We start from the raw sequence: 21447 nt of genomic DNA, 5'->3' as shown, positions 1-21447 counted from the left end.
ACCACAAAAACACCTACAGTGCAACTGTAATAATTTTCCAGTTTTATAGAAAACCACCAGGAATCTTTCATTGCAAGGTTGATACTGACTTTCCATTTAAAGTTATCAAGTACATGTACATAATGGATGGGAGGAACAAGTAAGGCAGATGGGAAGGTCAATTTTAGTCGCAGAGGGAATGGAAAGAATGGGTTTTAAATTTTTCTAGCGTTGTGAGTTATCATTAAAACCAAAATTTTAAAAAATGGATTAGGGAGATTGGGAAGGAGCGAGACAAAATTTCATTACATGATAAGAATACCCATCATATCACATTTGAAAAGTCCGCATTAAAAATTTATGCAGCCTAAATCTGAAAGTTATCTACCTCAATATTATAAAAAATATCACTTACTGCATTCAAAAGTAGCTGCCCAGTGTTCTACTGATAAGTGCTTAAAATATGGAAATTTCTCGATGAACTATGACTGCAAACCACTAGCATTTTATGATATTTTTTAAAAAAACTTCCCGTGGCACATAAGTTGAGCAACATTAATTCTAATGAGACATTCATTTTCAGGTATCCATGCATTAGTCCACGAGCGGAATACAATGAAGAAAAAGCTATCAGCTCGCATGTTGCTTCAGCTCGTTTCATGTTCAATGACAGAAGTGTTGTTACAGTGGGTGGTACAGATGCAGCAACCATGCTATGGGAGGTGGTTGATGATTAATGAAGTGAACTTTGATATTGTGAGATGAATCTGGACAGCAAATTAACCAAATCGATCAAACAGTTTCACATCCAGTGATGAAACAATGTTTGTGAGACTAAGTGCAAAGGAAGTAGCGAGTAAGTTTGTTTTGACGCTGGAAGATGCCACCAAGGAGGATCACTCTGCAAGCTGGAAGGATTTCAGATTTTCAAGGTTGTTCAAATCCCATTGGCTAAGCCCAACGCAATCGAATGGGACTTGAAAATGAAACCATTTCACACAAAAACTGTAAAATAAAATTTTTTAACATGTGCATTTGTATTGCACTGCAAGAAATAGTACAAGCATGATGCTAATGTTTGTGCTGACATATTTTTCCAAAATATTCTTTCAATTTTTAAGGATATCAATGCAATTTATAATGGTATCAGAGCAATTTTAACTGGATGAATTCTAAATATCACTTTTAATTTACCTTAGGAGGAAACAAAAACTGTTAATAACTCCATTGGGAAAAATGTTCAAACATGTAGTTGAGGTGAATTGTCAACACAACTATTCTTTGTTTATTGTGGAATTCCTGGTTTTAGCAATGCCAAAATAATTCCAAACATATATAGAGATTGTAAATAAAAAATCAAAGCACGCAATGAATCACTTTGTATTGTCAGGTCACTAACATGACCAGAGTTATATGTACATCATACAGATTAAACAGGGAAATAAGAAGCAGCCCACATTACAAGGCAACTATAAGTCTAACAGCAAACAAAACAGGAAAAAAGAGTAGGAAAATTAATAAGGTTGACAAGGAAATAAACATTTGTAAATGATTGGCAAGAGTAAACAGTCTTGATGGTATGTTTTTCAAAGAAATTCTTAGGTTAACTTATCTATTGTTTGGTCCAACCACCATTGTTCTTTTAAATCTATTCAACACCAGCACCTACCTCAAAAAAATTGTTTAACTAAATTTACAATAATGATCTAATCATTTTTACATATAAATAGTTTTTAATACATTAAATAAATAATTTTAATCATACACTGTGTCGAAATGTATCATCATCAAAAGAAAGATTCTAAATAATCAAGAACTGCTTACCCTGAAATAATTTCAATTATTGTGCATTGAAATGTAACATTTCTTCTCCTCAAATTTACCAACATACAAAGCTTATTAGGGGAAAACATACACAAAGGAATTTTATAGATAGACACTATGAAAGAATAGAATTGTCCAATTTCCTCAAGTAAGAGGGCAAACTACACATTTCTTACTGTAACTTTTAGTTTGAAAGGTAAGAAAATAACCCTTTCAAGGATAACAATAAAAAGTCTTTTGATGGAATACCTAACTTGTAGTTCTTTGATTAACCAGCAACTACTGGGGATTTTGTGCAATTCAACACACTAACATTGAACCCAGCAGCCAGATTGATTCTTTCTCCAGTACTCTACAGGTTTGTGCACAGCAATTGGAACACATTTTGTTGCCTCCAACTCGAGAGACCAATTATACAAGTTCGATCGGGGATCACTACACTGGCATAATTATTTTCCTCATCACTACTGAACAGCTAGTCTATTATTGGCCCTTTATGATACAACTCTCAAAGCTCTAAAAGCTTTCCTCAAAAGCAATACACAGACCATATCCACGGATCACAGTCAAACTTTGGAATGCCCTTTCACCTATTTCGCCACAGACAATTCTTCTTCAGAGGGTACGATGGAACTGTCTGCACTCGATTCATTGACCGCATCCAAAGACTTAACCTCAACGTCTGCATTGGAATCGAGTGCTTTTCGTGGCTGGGTGAGTTCAGACTTGTCACTGTCCGTAGTGGTGGGAGAACAGTGTGCCAAGTCTGTTTCCGCCTGAGGCCCCTCTGATCCATTCCCACCCGATACCGCAGAGTGGCCAGTTGCTTTTTCCGATTCGCTGACCGCCATACTTTCCTCACCAAAATTTTCCATCTTGACCGATGATATGTCCAGGGGCCTGACACTTTCCCTCCCATCTGCACAGGCAACTGACTTTTTACACTCTCCCTTGACTCGGGACATTGGGGAAGCACAAGAGGGAACTTTTTCCTCTAACGAGACGAGGGACGAGCCTTCCCCACAGTCTGAACGTGGAGAGGTACCATCTTTGTAAAACAATTGGATTGGTCTCTGGAATCCTTTTGAAGGATGCTGAGGCATACCAAGGACCTCACACTTCCTGAAGCCGACCTCGGAGAGTAAATACTGTGTGAACTTTTGCGGGAACAGACTGATGCGATGGTAGTTCTGGGAAACTGTCTCCTGCAATTTAATTGGAGAATACACAATTACTTTCATGTTGAGTGTAATGTGAGTGTGACTGATTTTGTTTTCCTCTCCCCAGCTCAATGAGTATTTCAACTTCAAAAACTTGAAGGTTTGATCAATAGTAAAGGAAAAACAAGATGACAATCTTTTCTTAACAAAATACATAAGACCATTAGCCTGTTGGAAATTGTACATAGTGATGTATGCAGACCGATAAACCCTTCTCCATGGGAGGAATGATTTTTTTGCAACATTTATTGATTATTTCCCAATTTCATCACCATGGTGTTTGCTTTAAAAACAAGGGAGGAGGTCACAAAAAAATTCAGAAGTAACATGCTACCATAACAGCACATGAAAATTTAAATAGGTATATTCATTCAAAGTGTGCTGACACAAGGAAGTAGGTTTTAAGTACAATAAATATATGGTGATGAAAGAAAGATGAGTTATTGTAACACAATCCCATACCATCCAAAAATGAGCTCAGTTGCAGAAGATTCACACTAATCTATGGGTATATTAGCAAGAAAATTATAGAAATAAAGAGACAAAACGAGGCTGTTATCTACATCACCTAAATTTCTGTTAGGCATTTTTAAAGATGTATACCCACAAGAATAGAGAGCAATTAATACTATTGAAGGGCATTGGATTCTCAACAGTAAGCAGTGACTGATCGCATGTCTTTGTAGTTAAATTATAATTTCCTAACTTACAATTTAGAGTTACTTGAAAACTCTTCATCATATTCACTCCTCAACAGACATGTGCAGAAAAATATAACAAGAGTGATTTAAAGAAAATAACTGGTATCACACAAAAGGTAATGATAGCAATAGGTTTAGGAGTAAGGTTTAATTAAATAATTTGAGCAAATCTTCATATGAAAATAAAGTAGAATTGAATAAAAAGTACAGTCCTTTCTTACTTTAAAAGATGACATGAAACCAGGGCAGAGTATATGATTTTCAAACATGCCAGAAGATAGATTCAGTATTGATAAACAGTATGGAAATGATAAGATTATTCCGAAATCGCACAAAAATCAGCATGGTTTTCATCTAATGCATTAAAAATTAAAATTAAAACATGCAGATGGTGAAACTAAGGAAAAAATCCAGCAAGGTAGCACTACCACAGAGTAATGAACCACAAGAGAATAAATGACTAACTTTCGGACAAGTAGCATATTGAGTTATTGAATTAATCAAACAACATGCAAGCAACTAATAATAATCTGTAACCATTGAGTTAAAAAAGTGATATAATAATTAGTACATACTACCATACAAAAACCAAATATTCAAAGTCAAATAACGTACAAACAGTACTTAAAGTCATCAAAAGCTTAAACTGAGAGGCAGTTTTTACACAAGTGTGTGAATGCCAAAATGAAGGGAAATAAAACCCACTTTGTATGTTCCACACAAAAAATTTACTAATACCAACCTATTGTGAGCCTGTTATATCACTACTAAGACTGATGGGAATTACAAAAGCATTGACACCATGACTAATGTTAATAAACAGTCAGTGTGGAACAAAACGAAGTGATTACTATTTCCCAAAAGTATGGTTTCACCAAGTTAAGCAGGAAACAGCCTAAATAGATCAAGGGAAGGACAACCAAGGGACAGAAAAATTTCTACGAAATATTAGTAAAGGATCACCAAATATTTAGAGGTAAAGCCTTAATAGCGAATAAAATGTTGAAATTTTGTCAAATAAATCAGATTTCAGTTTATAATTTCATCATATAAACTCTATTTTGTCATATAAACATCAAATTTTTTTCATAAATAAATGGCTTTACATTTACTTGGTGCACTGACATATCTGAGAGCAATTATTCCAGGATTTCATACAGAAATGATACGATATTCGCCATGTGCTATTAGGCAGACTGTCATTAAAAAAGAAGTGAATTGCAGGAAATCATTAATTGCAAAGCAGTGAAGTTCTTATGCATTAAACTTCTCATGGTATGTATTGTAATTCTAACAAAACCAACTAGAAAAATTCACTCTAATAGGGTTTTCCTCAAGATTAGGTTTGAGCAAAAAGCGCAGAAGCACAAAGTCTTGCAGATTCACGTAAATTTGGCGAAACCAAGAAAATTTCACTCTATTGTCACATCACTGCGGTTCACTCTATGTTTCTACCAATGTGTCAACTGTTAACTCTTTCCTATCAGAATATAATATACCTAGCTTACACACTGAAGTAGGGCTATTTGTGACACCTGGGCATATCTACTTCATCAGCATACAGGTATCACTAAATATTGATCAGTAATCTGTTAACAAGAAGATAAAGGACATGTATAGCTGGCTGTATAAGATAATAGTTGTTTTTAGGGATGTCCAGGATCAGTGGTAGCATTTTAAACAACATTACCTAAGTGATAAACTTTTAGAAAGAGATGGCATACATTGCATAAAAGATTTCTAGTTGCCTAACTTCAATATGACATTTGATTGATGCAGTGTAGAGATTTCAATAATAAGTTTAGAAACAGTATTGGGCCCCAAGGAAATGCCAACACCCTTAAAGCTTACTGGTCGCTTGAGCGACCTCCTCAATCCTGGGTGCTTCTATGTTCTTTTCTGAGAGCTATCTGATACGTATACAGGAATCCCCCGAGTTACGTATGTCTCGACTTACGTAAATCCGTACTTACGTAAGTGATAACCGTATTTCAAGTGATTAGGTTAATTTTTGAATGCGAGCACGAAGAAGTAGATATTTGCTCGTACACCCAATTGTAGAAAAAATATCGAATAGTTATCAAGTTTTTTACATTCTAAACATAACAAAGTGGCCCATTTTTATCATTCCACGAAGGAATTTTCATTAAATTATGTGCAAAAATCGCTTATAAATCCCAAGTCAGCAATCAACGTGAAAATTTGCAGTTCTAGCGATGGAAGTGGTTGCGCTCACTCCTGTACGAAACAGCTTGTTATACAGCAACACACCCGAACTCCGACTTTTAACTATTTAAAAATTGTATCCTTAAGTTTGGACATTTCCATCTGTAGAATTAAGAGAAAATGAAGTTCGAGCAGAAATCTTTATTGCGGAAAAGAATTGGTTAGTACCCACGTAAAGGCATTGAAAGTTTGAGTGTTAGCAATGAACGCGGTGAAAAAGCGAAGAAAAAGTTGACACACGAAATTAATTGCGTACTTGTTTACATATTTCTGGCGACTGGGTTACAGTGTTGTATTTTGCAAAGATTTTATCAAGCTGCATTTTCTCATTCTCTCATATTGTGTGCAAACGTAAATTAATACTGCATCATTGAAAGCTTTTCCCCACCTGAGTTGGATGAATAAAAGCTCACTTTTAATTAGCTTCGTGCATTGGAAATACTCTTCGATGTTTCCAGCGAAGTAAATATTCAAATGATGATATTTTCACGTTATTTTATTGAGATATGAGAGAATGAAAATATGTTTGTGTGCGCGAAAGATGTGTATGTGCGTGTGAATGTATCTAAGAATATAGTGATTAACTGGCATTTTTGTGTGTTATTTGTTCGTAATCCTCGACACCCCTCCTACGTGTATAAACTGTGACAGTGAAACCACCAGATTCATCAATCAACATAAAATATAAAAGGCAGAAGATAAAATGATTACCCTTAGATCGCAGTATAACAAACATATTGAATCAATTTAAGTATTCAGTTTAGAAATGTAGTGTTGAGATACTGTACTTTCCTGAATCCACGAGATCGGTCAATTCGGGGAGTAATATTACGCATTTTGATTGGCAATGCTTGAGATGCAACTCTCAGACTATATTAATGTTTATTGATTTTGTATCTAATAACGTAAGAATGCGCGGAAGAGTTCATGAATATCGCAGTAATTGAATGAAACTTCTCCGAGAATTTACCGCGCATTTCTCCGATGAGAATTCACCCCACCGATCGAAATTTCCGAAGCACTAACGCAGAATGTTCGACTTACGTAAATTTCGACTTACGCCGAGTCTGCCGGAACGCATCTCTTACATAACTCGGGGGATGCCTGTACATATTATTTTGTTGCCTTGCTAATCGTTTGATATCTGTTTCCCTTCTACACATCTGAGGAACTAGTTCTACTGAGCCTGGTCGCTCAGTCATCCGCTGAGCAGAAAGGGAGCCTGAGTGACTGCAAGTAAAGACATGCAATTTCTCATGCATTACAGCATTTTTCAGCTGGATTGGATTTTTTCTGGGTGAGATATTTTAATATCCTCATTTGCACAAATACAAGACAAGGTTTTTTCCCCCCCGAACTCATGCAAAAAAGAACTCATCTCACAATCGAATACAAAATTCTCGACTTCATAAAAAGGTTGCATAATCTAAATTATGGATACCAGAGTTTGCAACCTGATAGCATTGCAACAAAAACAGACGTTAAAAATAGCAGCACCATAATGTCAATTATTTTAAGTTTTAAAATAAAAAAATTTTTTTGGCAGCAGGCTAAGATTACTCTGGCACACATCTGACTTTGGGAGCACTTCCTTAAGGTCTATGAATTTGCCTGCATTATCCCAGGTTTGCCTTAGAAAGCACCCATTTTTTTGTCACCTAAGTGCCTTTTTCAGCTACACAGTAATTTCATTCATACATAACTTTGAAAACTTAATTCCATAACTTGGATTGATGATTGGTTGTAATTGGCCAGCTGTAACTTTTCTAGGATAAAATACGTATTTCAGTATAGTGTATGGTACCTTATTCTTGCGGTGTTCTTGAGGCTAGAAGCTTGCATACACAATAATATGTTTTATAATGACTTTAAATTAGCATCAGTCTTACTATTGCACAAAAAAGTTGACATCATGGAATGAATTGCGAACCATCCAGTTAAACAGCAGTTGTGAAATATGACGGTACTAGGGTTTAAGGCTAGTTATAAAATGGAAATGACGCTTTAAACAAGACTGTCAGTATTCTTTACACAATTTGGGTGTGATGCCTAGATAAAAAAAAAAAAAAACTTGGAGCAGAAATTCTTAATTGACTAAAACAAAAGATTTGTCATGGTTTTAATGCTCATGCTTTGAATTCTTGAAAGTATTCCTTCAAAATCTGGTCTCTGATTCCCAACAAACAATAAAAACATTATAAAAAGAGCAGACATCCATCATGAATGATTCGGAACGCATCCCAGGTGACCACCCACTTATGATGCAAATATATAGATAAGTAATATTTTATTTGCATACAACTATTTATTATTGTCTAACAACGTGTCACTTAACAAAAGCAGCAAAAAAGCTTTAGGAAAAACCTGCCCTAGAAATGGTAAAAGGGCTGTAATTTGAGCTACAGCTACTTTTCATCCAACTATAATTCAACAAATAAATCTCACTAAGAAAAAATCAGCACTGGTAATGCATCCATATGGTGAAGGCTCAATGACCCATGTGTAACACTTCAATGCTCACAAACTGCCCTTGAGAATGGGAATGAAAAGATTCCAACTTACATGGAATCTTTTCATTCCCATATTCATGGACATTCTCACGGTCACATAATGTAATTGAAAATGCCTTATGTACAGTGGAATCCCAATTTAGAAGTTTTCATGTAAAAAGGGATCATTAACTTAAAATACAAAAAAATTCTCTGTGAAAACAGGCTATTTTGTATAGTTGGAAGACCAAAAATCTCTCTAAAAGGGTGTAAATTTCAATGTATGATGGGAAAACCAGAACTGCAATTTGCAATTGTTTTCTCATAATACCCTTTGCTCCCATCACAATGAGCATCCAGGAATAAATTTTGTCTATCATTCTCCAAGCAATCCTTTTCAAGACTCCTAAAACTCCACAACACACTTTTTTCTACCCACCCATCACTTGATCTCTCCTTCACCTATCACTATTTCACCACCAAGCCATCATTAGTCACAGCAAACTTCCGAGGGGATTGAAACTGAACAAGTTATTTGCATCATCAGTGCACATAGCAATAGGGGCAACGTGAATGGCCTCATTAAATCACCGTTGGAGGAATAAAAGTATGAGGATTCATGGCCTACAAAGAACAATGCGCAGCATTTTATAAATCACCTTGCTCCATACAGCTACTTAAAACACTACAGAAGTTAAGGAAACCTTGGTAGTTGTTTTTATAGTTCAATATACACAAATTTGGGAATAAAAGGTACAATTCCACATCAATACTACGACATTTTCCTCTAATGAATTTCCACTTTTCAAGCTATGAGACAGTAACATGCAAGTACGACCTCCCTCACTTAGTTTTGAGGCAATAGTTGCACATTAGCACCCATTTCCTTTGTCATTAAATTTTAGAATCTATGGGCTCAGCTCCAGTTGAGAGGTGCTAACGTGGGAGTGCAGACAGCTTAATTTCGCAGCACAGAGGCAAATTGAGTCCACTTTGAGCAGCAAATTAGTACCGATGGTGAGTGAGATGCAAGCAAGCTATTGGGTACAACTGATATAAGCCATACTTGCTTTCTGTCATTAAAATTGCACAATGAAATGCATTACTCATGCAAGACATGCCTAATCCACTACAAATCCAATGCAAAATTTTCTAGACCCTGCATGCTGTTATTTGCTCCTAAAAATTCTGCAACCCAATCAACGTGAGAGCCAAAGTAGCATCGTGAAATGGGCAAGCCTTGAGAGCCAGATTAGCTTTCTGGGCTCACTTTCCATTATCTTCAAAACATAAAATGTACTACAGCCATTCACAATCAGCAGCAGGCAGCGAGTGCATGAAGAGGTAACTGAACTATAACATGCCGAAAAATAAGCACCAGAGAAAGAACCAATATCTTACCGTAATGTTCTTTTTCTTCTTGTAAGAAGCCCATGCTTGAGGCTCCAATATCAACTTGCCGCCAGGTCGAAGCTGCATAAACATTCTTCGGAATGCTCGTTTCAGTCCATCATCTCCCCAGTTGAGGTGAATCCATTTGGTGACACTCAAGCATAGGATCACATCAAATTTTGGTTGCTCCGTTTCCAGCAATAAATCACAGTCAAGGACATAATTTCCCTAGGAGATTAAGTAGAAAAATTGCATCAAAATGAAGTCTAATGCGAACAAAACATACAATTACTGAAAGCCCAATATGTGAAATGCTTTGGTTTCATTCAAAAGAATTTCACACAGTAACAAGTCCTCGAGTAAAAACAAGCTTCAATGCTTTCCAAAAGTGTTGCACAACAGTTTTTTTTTTGGCTGTGTTGGAGTGCGACCTTCTGTGTGATATTTCTGAATCCATAAGAGCTCACTTTCTTCCTTATTGCCTACTACATGCACAAATTTCTTTTATCTAGCTCAACACACACAAAATTCAGTCAAAAGTTTTCTGATAAAAAAATTACTTTTCCATTCAGATTCAACAACTCACAAGGTAATCTATTACAAGCAAATTAGAGAGGAAAACATCATCCATATTGCGCTTCATGAAACATGTATGTCAAGAGAAATGGATTCAAGAAGACAGAGAGGGGGAGATATGGATAGCAGGGGCCCCGATTCTTGGGGAAAGGCTAACTCCAGGAAAAAAACCTGTGAAATCTAGCTACCCAAGAAGGGAGGGGTGATTGAGAAGGCTTGTTTCATTTTCTCCATAAAAAATTTTTGCTCATCGTTCAAAATCAGAACAGAATCACTTCAGGATAAAAGCACAAGGGGATAACTCACATACATTGTTGTGTCCCAGATGGAAAAGAGGGGAAAGAGTAGGTAAATATCATGGAATTTGGGAAGGTCGAGGAAGAGAGCCAGATCATTCCATGTCAGTTCATCCAGGCATGACACCCACAGACTCGGATTTTGATGAAACTTGGCAATTTTCATCCTTCCATGCAGGAATGAAACGGTGTAAAATATTTCTTGGCTATCTCTAATACCTTTTTTTTCACGACCATTTGAAGTTTGGGTGAAAATGCAGTTTTTCAATGAATGCGGTCTCCTGAGGCACTTGTACCTCCAGAGGGAAAGAATTTGTCTCAGCCATAGCTTTCATCCGATTCTTATGAAAATTTGCAGGTTTACTATAGAAGTCATGGGGATTCCAAAAACTAATTGAAAAATATCCTAAGGAATATTGGAAATTCTCTAAATTCTCCCCAGCAATGATGGGTAAGTGCTATGAATTCTTTAAAATATTCTATTTCAAAAATATATTTTTCTTATCGGGAGAAAAACAACCTGCACATAAAAAATGTTTTAATTTTTGAATGTATTATGTACTAGATACATGTTGTAAATATTTTCTTAGATATAGAAAACAGTTAACACAAGCATTTCATCACACTTGAAGGAGGACCCAACACTGACTACCAGAGTCGTGAAAAGGGATTTTTTTGCATACATTTTTTTTTAACAACAAAGCAAGCAAAAAGCCATGAATTATATTTTTACAGGTGGTGGGTCATACCTTAAGGAATTCTAGAAAAAATAATTTAGATTGATTCAGATATTGCCTCAGGTCAAAATTTGATGTTTTATAGAACCATGTTTTCGACGCAAAATTTTCTAAAATCTTATGAAACATACGAGTTTAGAGAATTTCCAATACCCCTTAGGAAATTTTTCAATTAGTTTTTGGAATCCCCATGACTTCTATGGTAAACCTGCAAATTTTCATAAGAATCGGATGAAAAGTATGGCTGAGACAAATTATTTCCCTCTGGAGGTACAAGTGCCTCTGGAGACCACATTCATTGAAAAACTGCATTTTCACCCAAACTTCAAATGGTCGTGAAAAAAAAGGTATTAGAGATAGCCAAGAAATATTTTACACCGTTTCATTCCTGCACGGAAGGATGAAAATTGCCAAGTTTCATCAAAATCCGAGTCTGTGGGTGTCATGCCTGGATGAACTGACATGGAATGACCCAGCCATCAAATATACATCCAACGTTTTGCTACCCATCCTCCCCTCTATCACCTTTCCTAAGAAAAAAAACTCTGCCACCCTTAGCCTCCCCTTTAGGTAATAATACTAACGTATGAATTCCCTCTATCCCATCATATTTTTTTCTAGGCACCAACCAGCTACTATACTTAATATTTATTGACCCACAAGGAATTTAAAAAAATAACATTCTCCTCTTCAATTTATTTCCCGCTTCTTTTCAATTCTCCACCTCAAGATTAGCCTCGCAAACTCCCACTCCACCTTTTCCTTAGTAAAAAAAATTCCTACAACATACTTCCTTCTTTCACCTCTCTCTTTACCCCTATATTTTCCCCAAACTTGTTTTTTAACCTATACACTTGAATCTCAGATACTCACAGCTTGAAATAGATATTTATTAAATTTAACACACTCCATAACTTTATTTGAACATTAAGAAATATTTCATATTCAACTCCTAGATGAGACACATGATGGATGCCCATTTTACCTGAATCTCAGACAATCCACTCAAACATAAAATTATGAAATTAAACCCACACTCATTCCAAATAAATATTTTAACATTCAGCAATATTTCAAATTCATATCAGAGATAAGAGCTAATAATTTGACATGATTTTTCATAAAAAAACGCTGTAATAAATGAGTAGAGAAAATGGTAAGTTGCAATTTCAAATATTTAAAGTACTAAAATACCCTCTGCAAAACAGATATTTTTAATTTAAAGAGGAATCCTTTCCCTATATTAAAGTCTGAAAGGATGCACTCATTATGGCATTCACTCTCGAATTTCAATATTATTGAGAACAAAGATCCTGAACAATTATTTTTCATGCATGACGCTATTTACAAGATTAATATTTTGTAATTTACAAACATCATACACATACATTCTTGTCACCAGCTATGCTAAACTAATTTCTAAAAAACATATTACAACAGAACATAAAAAAAGCCATGATTCATAGACTAGATTTTCATCAATTAAAAAAAAACACGATATTTCATAATTTAAAGCAACACAGTTTTGCACATTCTGATCAAGAATTATGCTAAGCTTACCTGCACAAACTGTACATTTTGAGGGAACTCAAAGCCTTTACTCTCTTCCCTCTTGAGCACATCACTGGGCTTGGCAGTTAAATGTGAGTATCCAGCATCGATGGGGCCATACAGTATTGGCATAGAAGCTGGGAACTTTTCTTCTTGCTTGAGAGCAACTGGCGTGGGATGCCTGTTACCACTTCTATGTTTGCTGCGAGGTCCACACGTCCCCACATAATGCCTCACGTTATTCCTGGCAGCTTCAATGAGTTTCTTATCAATGTCCATTCCAATCACTGACCTCGCCCCTAAGTCCCTTGCAATTACCAATGTTATGTGACCAACATTGCAACCAATGTCAAGCACATCTTTCCCTTCAAATAAATCCTGCCTTAAATACTGCAGACGGTTGTCATCACTGTGGCTAGGATTTCTGTACCCATAATACCTGCAATATAAAATGCAAAATAATTAGCATTTTGAAATATTTTCAATTCAAGTTGATGCCACTGCAACAAGAAAAATCACAAAAAGGAGTAACTACAAACTAAATGGGAGCTGATAGGTTTTTGATAGTATCTTCCATAACTTTTCTGGATTCCACTACTATTCTATTACCGTTCTTTTTTTACTACTTCAGAAGTTACTATAACACACAAACAAGTTTTAACATAAGCCAATGGACGGGTTTAGCTTCGCACTTATTTAACTTCTGGACGACCGTGGAACACTGCTAGCCGATCTGAATCCACACAATGAAATTGTTTCTCCTCACGCATAGTCAATGAATCTTCCTCCTCAGAATCTATGCATATTCCAGAGGTATTTATTATTAGGGGTGTGCGAGTAGTGGAGATGGACGAAAATTAACGTGTTTTGAAAAGTTCCATAAGCACTATTGAAATAAATTAACCTCTAGTAATATGTGGCCAATTCAAAAAATATATATGTATCCTAACTGCTAGAAACAGCCCTGAATGAAAGGATTTGCACCATTCTAATAATGTTTCATGATAGCCCTTCCTGTCGGCAGATTTCACAACTTACTCGCCGCAACAGCTCTGTAATCGAAACCACTAGACTCGACATTCGCTATGCTACTTGAATCACTCAAGACAAGTACCAACTACTCGACTCGATTTTCCGAGTACTCACACATTCCTAATTTTTATTACATCTACTTTGGTTTTTCCAGCCTATATATCATCAGAAATAAATGCAATCTTGAAAACAAGTAGTCTATGCATCAGTTATATGTAGGTGTGGTAGTTAGAGTGGCGAATCAGGGAAGAAAAGATCAGGAGTGTGAATAGGGAATTTCTTCCTCACCATTTGACAAAGAAAGAAAGTAGAAGAGATGTACAGAAGTTGATTACCCTCCACTGGAGTTCTGGCAAAGGACAACATTTTTTTCCACCCTTTCTCGTCTTCTACATTTGCCATCCAACTTAGTCCCCACAAAAAACCATGTTGATGTCCTCATGTACTCAACTTCTCCTCAACCCCAAGACCTTTTCATCCCTAACTGTCCACTCCCAACATCACTGAATTGGTATACACTCTCTTGCTCAAAAGGTTGAATGTATTCCTGGCAATGAGGAGACTGGCAAAACCAACATAACAGAGTTTGGAAAGCTACCATCACTGCACGTGAATCAATTAATTTGAGACCAGCTGTTTTGCAATTGAACGTGTAAACCAGTAGCTGCACATGGGCTAAGAGTAACACAACAGATTTGAAATTAGCGACCATCTGGCAGTGCAACCAGACTCACAATTGGCAAAACTTGTTAAGTGGCATGGTTGTGTAGAACTATAACTGTATAACAAGATTTGCCTTTCTGATTTTAAGACTATTTCTGTTTTTTAACATTCCAATTTGGGGACCACGATGGCCGAAATGCCTTGGGCTACTGATATAAGAGTCTCAGTTCTTAATCTGGTTGAAGCCTTCAGCCACTCCTTAACAAAACCCTCATGAAGTATCTATATCAAAGAAAGGAGCCCCTCATCCAATGGATGTTTGAATTACTAACAACTTCCGCTCATCCCTGTGCTAAAAGCAGCAGTAACTGCATTGATGTACAAAAAATAGGTGCATTTCTTTCATACTGTTTTACAAACAAGTGCCTGGTCTGCAATCAGTCACACTCGTGGGGGGGAATGAGGTCGTAAATAGCTTAGAAAAAAGTGGCATTAGAGTCATTTTAGCCACTTACTTGCATTATATTCAAATTACATGCCCGGGGCCTATTTATTATCCCTTGCATTAAAAATTAAACTGATCAAAGGAGAGAGATAAAAGACTTCTCAACAACTATAGGTTTCACAGTGGAAGCTGATAATAATAGTTAAGTGCATTTTGCTCGTCCCTTCCGTTAGATCATCCAAAGGTAGTGGCTTTCCCCTACTCTCCAACCATCCAAGAGCCTTGTGCTTGGTTTGGAAGTGAGATGCAGGAATTATTTCTGATTAGACTTCTTGACCTACACAACATGTATATACAAGGAAGCTGACAATTGTATCAATATCCAAAGCCTTGGCTGATTGAGAATGAGAGTGAGACAGTGTTGTTGGGCATGAAAAGATACAATTCCCATGAAAAATGATTAAAGGTTTTCTGGGACAAAGCATCAAAGAAGAATTCTGTTTAGGTGGACCACACACTGCATTTCTACCGATGTTTAAATGAACGTGCTCATAGACAGCATATCGACAGCATAAATGGAACAAGGTAGCAAATCCTCAGACATTTTTTGCCAACACACTTTTGCATGAAATTAGGGAAAAGGAAAAAGAGAAATTTGTCCAATGGTAATAGGCTCAACTATGTGGAAGAAGATATTCGAAAATGAAAAGGGGACTTTGTTGACTTCCACCTTGAGGTACTTGATAATGACCTCTATGGTTCGAAACATGTCATATGGAAGAAATAAATCAGGAAGTCAACGAAGTCTCCTTTTCATTATCGAAAAAGAGAAATGACATCTGACCAATTGTATATTATTTTTTGATAGTTGATACTTCTCACTTGGAAGTAGCCTTTCCCTTGATCTCTGAGGTCTTAAAACAATGATGGCTCACCAGCCAACCTCTGAACACACAAGAGCTTTGCATTTGGTCTAAGTAGTAAGAATGCTATTGTGAAAAGTATTCTCAGAGTAACTACCGAATTTTTGAGGGTTTTGATGATGGCAGAGAAGACCTCCATCTTGGTCAACAGAGAATATGCGAGTGGAATTGTGACCGTTTATTACGTAGTTGTAATCCCACCTACATGTGGCATTAGTTACCTTTCAAAATGTCCCAACTTTGAAACTCATACATTGACTCTAGTTTTCGAGCGAGTAGGATGAAGAAATAATTGAGATTCGCTCACTATAATTGTGAGATTCAACGAATATTACTTATTAAACTTCGTATACTATCTACCCTGGGTTAGCAAGAGCTGGTGAGGCAACATGAAAAAACTAAATGATAAGGTTAAAGAAGAACTAAGAGAGTGAAATTGAGCCAGTGGTGTGGGATCCCATAGTGTTAATCCACTTGGAAATCGACGTGAGGTTTTACCAGCATGAAGTGCCAAAGAATGTAATATGAGTTTGCCAATGGGTCAAAGATTGTGGTATGGTATGATACTCAGAGGAGGCAACCGACAGCTAAGGTCATTTGCATCATGAAAGAAGTCTAGGGAGGGAAGGGTGGAGAGAAGCCTGGTGTCAGCATTAGCTTCCAAACAAAAGGCACCAAGGGAACCATAACTTAATGGCTTAATACCCCATCCAATAGACAGAATACCGCACTTGAAGAGCCCTACACAAGGCACTTAACCCTTTCACTGCTGGGCCATTTCATCTCAAATCAGGCAGATAGTGCAAAATCATGTCAGGTGACCATCACCGATTTCTCTGAAATTTATATATGTGAAAGCAGTATCCTTATGATGAATAATGGTGCCTTTATCTCAGCTCAGAACCGAACCATCATAAAGTTACCGTCCTTTGAGCATTGCAGTGTCAGGCCTCAGAGTAAAAAATGAAAAATCACATAAATGGTGATTACTAAGGAACCATGGCCTGTAATGCAGTGGTTATTGTTTCATTTTGAAGAGAATTCATTTATGCACATTATGGCATAACTTGCAAGTCATTTGAAGCAATCATCACAGGGACCTAGATGCTATACGAGTATATAGGAGTTTTATATCATCTGAGATTACCAATGTATGTATACATGAGGCACAGAGCTCCGGGAAACATCCCTTAACAATCACCTATTAAAATTGTCTTTGGTCAGAGAATTTCCTTTGTTTGATAGGGTATTAATAATCCTTATTTAAACCAAGCACTACCTGCTAGAAGGGAACTCTACGCTACCACCATGCTCGGCAGCAAGCAACCAGAGGCAAATTGCGACTCATTCACAGTTTCCAGCCAGTAGCAGTGGGTGTTTGCACACATTGGATGCCATGGAAGTAAACAAGATTGAACTTGCTTTCACTCAATAGATGTAACCAATCATTGAGATATGAACTTTTCTCTGTTATGAATGCTAAGTAGAATGAAACTTCATTTGTATCCCCTTGAAGGTATGCAATCTTGGTGTAAAAGAGTCGAAAACATGCCTAACTTTGACATGCCTTAAAACAAAAAGTATAAAAATACTACCTTTTTTTATTTTTTTTTATTGAAAGTAGAACATTTAAACTACCCCCTGAGAAATTTTAAAGAAAATAAAAGGTGGCCTTTTTTAGTAATAAATTGTTAAATAATGACTAATTTTTATTGTTTAAACAAGTCCTATTTGTTTATTATTGCTTCAAATGACTTGCAAGTTATGCCATAATGTGCATAAATGAATTCTCTTCAAAATGAAACAATAACCACTGCATTACAGGCCATGGTTCCTTAGTAATCACCATTTATGTGATTTTTCATTTTTTACTCTGAGGCCTGACACTGCAATGCTCAAAGGACGGTAACTTTATGACGGTTTGGTTTGAGCTGAGATAAAGGCTCCATTATTCATCATAAGGATACTGCTTTCACATATATAAATTTCAGAGAAATCGGTGATGGTCACCTGACACCCCTCCGCCTGATTTGAGATGAAATCCCCCTGCTGTGAAATACCAGGTACTTTCACATGGCAGGCTGCTGTGAATGTACTTTTTCTTCCTCCCTGCCATGCACTTCTGCCGAAGCACTTCGAAGGGTCCCTAATCCGCGACCCTTTCCTCAACGAACTCACCCTCACTGGCCCCTCTCTTTGACCCTCCGAGCAGAGGGCCTCCCTGCCCAAAAGTGACCGCTCTGACTGCATTTTGAAAATCTATCAATCAATGTGATCATCAAAAAATGATTGTTTGCATCGCACTCCTGCCAATCAGGCAATCAAGTACGTCTTTGAACTGTATTTCTGCGATGAGAAATAACGATTTTGTTAACTTTGCTAAAATGGCCAATTTCCAGTGGCCCGCAGCCACATTTTTAACAAAGTTCATAAAATCGTTATGTTTCATCATAGAAACCCGGTTCAAAGACGTACTTGATTGCTTGAATGGCAGGAGTGCGATGGAAACAATCAATTTTTGATGATCAGATTGATAGGTTGATTTCCAAATTGTAGTTTGAGCGGTCACTTTTCGACTTTTCCGGAGGGAGGCCCCCCACTCGGGGGGTCCAAGAGACGGACCAGCAAGGGTGAGCTTGTCGAGGAAAGGGTCCCAGATTTGCAACCCTACGAGGGTGTATCTTGTATGATGTTTGAAAGTCTCATTTTAACAATACTACGAGGGTGTACCACACCCATCCTGGAAGTACCTGTTCCATGGCCAAACAAAATGCATTTTAACCTTTTCGACACATGTGAGGAGAAGGTTTTTGGTGATTGAACAGCAGTGAAAGGGTTAAGAAGGGATCTGGTGGTCCCAGATCTGGCAGCTACCACCACCGGGATCCAAAGATGACCATCTAGCCACCATACCAACCTGATCCCCATCAAAAATTGCCTTCTGGATGATATTTTAATGAGTCACCAATCATTATCATGATTCCATGACGATGACATATGGATAATACATTCCTCTAAACATGTTATCTACATCTACAAACTACCCTGCAAGCCTACTAAAAAAGCATGTGGCAGGGGGTATTAGGACACCAGCCATCTGCATGTTAAAAGCAAATGCTCAAAGAAAATTACAACTAGTATTTATTTAGGTCCTTTAAGGTTCACCTGAAAAACGATTTCCCATATCTCCCATATTTCCCATTTTCACCGGAAAAATGATTTCCCATATCTCCCATATTTCCCATTTTAAAATATCTTTCTTAATCTATCACGTCTGTCGGTCCTGGAAATATAGTGAGACTCTACGATCATGTTCTCCGTGTTGCTCCTAAAGACATCTATTCTCAATTGTTCAAGAAATCTAAGCCTAGCGTTCAGCCTCCGAGTCTCTAGCGGTTCGCCTAGCCTAATTCGCTTATCATCTGGATAACGCAGCCGGTTATGTGACAAATCAGCACAACTATTCCGAAGGTGTGCTATATTGCCAAAGACAATAAGGCAATTAAAAAAGAGGTGTCTTACCGATTGTAATTTCCGTACTGATAGTTGATGCTCTTTTTGTTGAAGTTGCGTTTCGCGTGTCCCCCTTGGTCGTGCGACGGGGGAGGCTTCCCGCCTCCCACCCTCCGCACTTCCCCGCCCGACCTCGTGTCCGCCGCCCCCTCGGTACCTGCGGCGCCCTCCACGCGGGACGCACTCCTGTTGAACGCGGGCGGCCTCTTGCGCGCACCCGGCTGCGGCACCACGGGACTCACGATCTTGTCCTTGGCGTCCTGCGACAGCTTCCTGCTGCTCCCACCCGACTTCCGCTCCTCCACACTCGGCCCACCACCACCCCCGCTCTTCCGACCGCCTCCTCCGGACCTCTTGTCCTTTTCCTTAGGACTGTCATCGCTATCCTTGTTCGAGTCCACCTCCACTTCTTGCGACTCCGCACATTCGGGAATGCTTTCACCGACTTCGGTCCTCTGAGCGGGGGCACAGGCTGAAGACGGTGGCGGAGTCGTCTCGTTCGGGTTCGGAGGAGTGGAAGGCGTGTGCAGATCATCTTTACTTTCTCCCGTCGGACTCGCGGCGGCGTGTCTCCTGCGTCTTCGGCCCTTCCGCTTCTTAGGGGAGACCAATTTCAACTCAAAGTCGTCACCGTCTTCCCCAGCAGCCAAATTCAGGGGATCGTGTATGTTAGGAGGGATTAGCACTTGAATTTCCTCCTTTCTGTGACGAGGCGTGGGCAGGGGAGAAGAACGTGGGGTCACGGCATTCACGGCCCTAAAAGAAAAGCGCGTCCGATAAAAAAGATGCGAGGTTAACTCACACGAATCGTCTAATAGCAAAAAAATACCATACAACGGCGGCTTACCTATTTATTTCTTCATCTTGTAAACTGTTGAGATTGAGCGGATCGTATATGTTTCCACCCAGAAGAAATTTCGTGGGTGGAATAATTCCTTCCTTTTTTCTTCGCTTGTGCAGAGGTAAATACTTTCCATTCCCTCCACTCAGACTGAAGGCCCGTTTCCTAGTGAATTTGAAGTGTCGAGCGTCGTTCTCATGTTTTGGCTTTTTAGGACTTGGAGCAGCGTAAGAATTGGTCGATTTCCTTCGGGATTTCTCCGTATCCTTCTCCGAATCTCCTTTTGCCCTTTTTTTGTTCGCATCATCCGTACTAGGTATTCCGATTCTCCTCTTGATTTGAGTCGATGCCATGTAAGCCCTTGAATTAGAAACAGAAAATATTAAATTCATGAATCAACACAATAGAGTTCTTCAGTTTTAAACAATACAAAAAACGCTCAACTAAAAAAACAGTGGTAATGACAATAATGATACAAACAACATGGGCTACAATTTAATTCACAGGTAGTGCGAAATAAGGTAACTGAAAAAAACCATGACGATAAATTAATTTACCACAGAGACTGCAAATAAAATTAAAGGTAACAAATAGCCAAGGAAATAGCATAAATCGTTAAATTATCACGGAAACCAGCTGTCATGGGCAGTGTGCTTGTAAATGACATATTTGCCCACTTCGTTTACTCCCCACGTGAGTTTGTATACATTGTCTTCAGCGCGACACTGCGCATGCGTGCCGTGAACGGTTATCTGAATCCCAATAAGCCTCCCAAATACGATAATAAAAGGAACAATGAATTCAATACCCCCACCTTCTAAAACAGAAAATTTACCTTTGTGGTGATCAAACACACGTTTCTTACACCTGAGAGGACACTGCTGACCACATATCGAAAAGCACAAGCACAAATACCACAAAATTATTTGCAACGATTCACACCCTTGACGAAGAAGACCACCATCAACGATGGATGCGTTTCCGTTCACTGCGTTTTCTTTTTCGCCTTTGCCAGATAGGGGTTTCACTAAAACCCGAA

At 38.0% G+C, this 21447-nt stretch overlaps 2 protein-coding genes across 5 annotated transcripts in view; one reads left to right on the top strand and one right to left on the bottom strand.

The window, feature by feature from the left end:
• The window catches only part of LOC124158695 (echinoderm microtubule-associated protein-like CG42247), a 162789-nt gene extending 161146 nt beyond the window's left edge, over positions 1-1643 (top strand). The window contains exon 18 of the mRNA XM_046533929.1: positions 563-1643. Within this exon, the coding sequence (XP_046389885.1) occupies positions 563-716 (154 nt within the window). The 3' untranslated portion in view covers positions 717-1643. The remainder of the gene's footprint in view (positions 1-562) is intronic.
• LOC124158697 (7SK snRNA methylphosphate capping enzyme bin3-like) overlaps positions 1342-21447 on the bottom strand; it is a 58986-nt gene continuing 38880 nt past the window's right edge. For 2 of the 4 annotated variants that reach the window (XM_046533932.1, XM_046533931.1), the window contains exons 3-7: positions 20415-20768; positions 19577-20323; positions 13001-13430; positions 9841-10059; positions 1342-3008 (exon numbers count right to left, since the gene is read on the bottom strand). In XM_046533932.1, the coding sequence (XP_046389888.1) occupies positions 2394-3008; positions 9841-10059; positions 13001-13430; positions 19577-20323; positions 20415-20768 (2365 nt within the window). In that variant the 3' untranslated portion in view covers positions 1342-2393. Of the gene's footprint in view, positions 3009-9840; positions 10060-13000; positions 13431-19576; positions 20324-20414; positions 20769-20965; positions 21094-21243; positions 21398-21447 lie in introns of those variants that run through there. The other 2 variants (XM_046533933.1, XM_046533934.1) reach the window with 2 other exon arrangements.

Source organism: Ischnura elegans, chromosome 5 (genome assembly GCF_921293095.1).
Source record: "Ischnura elegans chromosome 5, ioIscEleg1.1, whole genome shotgun sequence".
NCBI classification, from domain to species: domain Eukaryota; kingdom Metazoa; phylum Arthropoda; class Insecta; order Odonata; family Coenagrionidae; genus Ischnura; species Ischnura elegans.
This window is presented reverse-complemented; position numbering and strand designations above follow the sequence as displayed.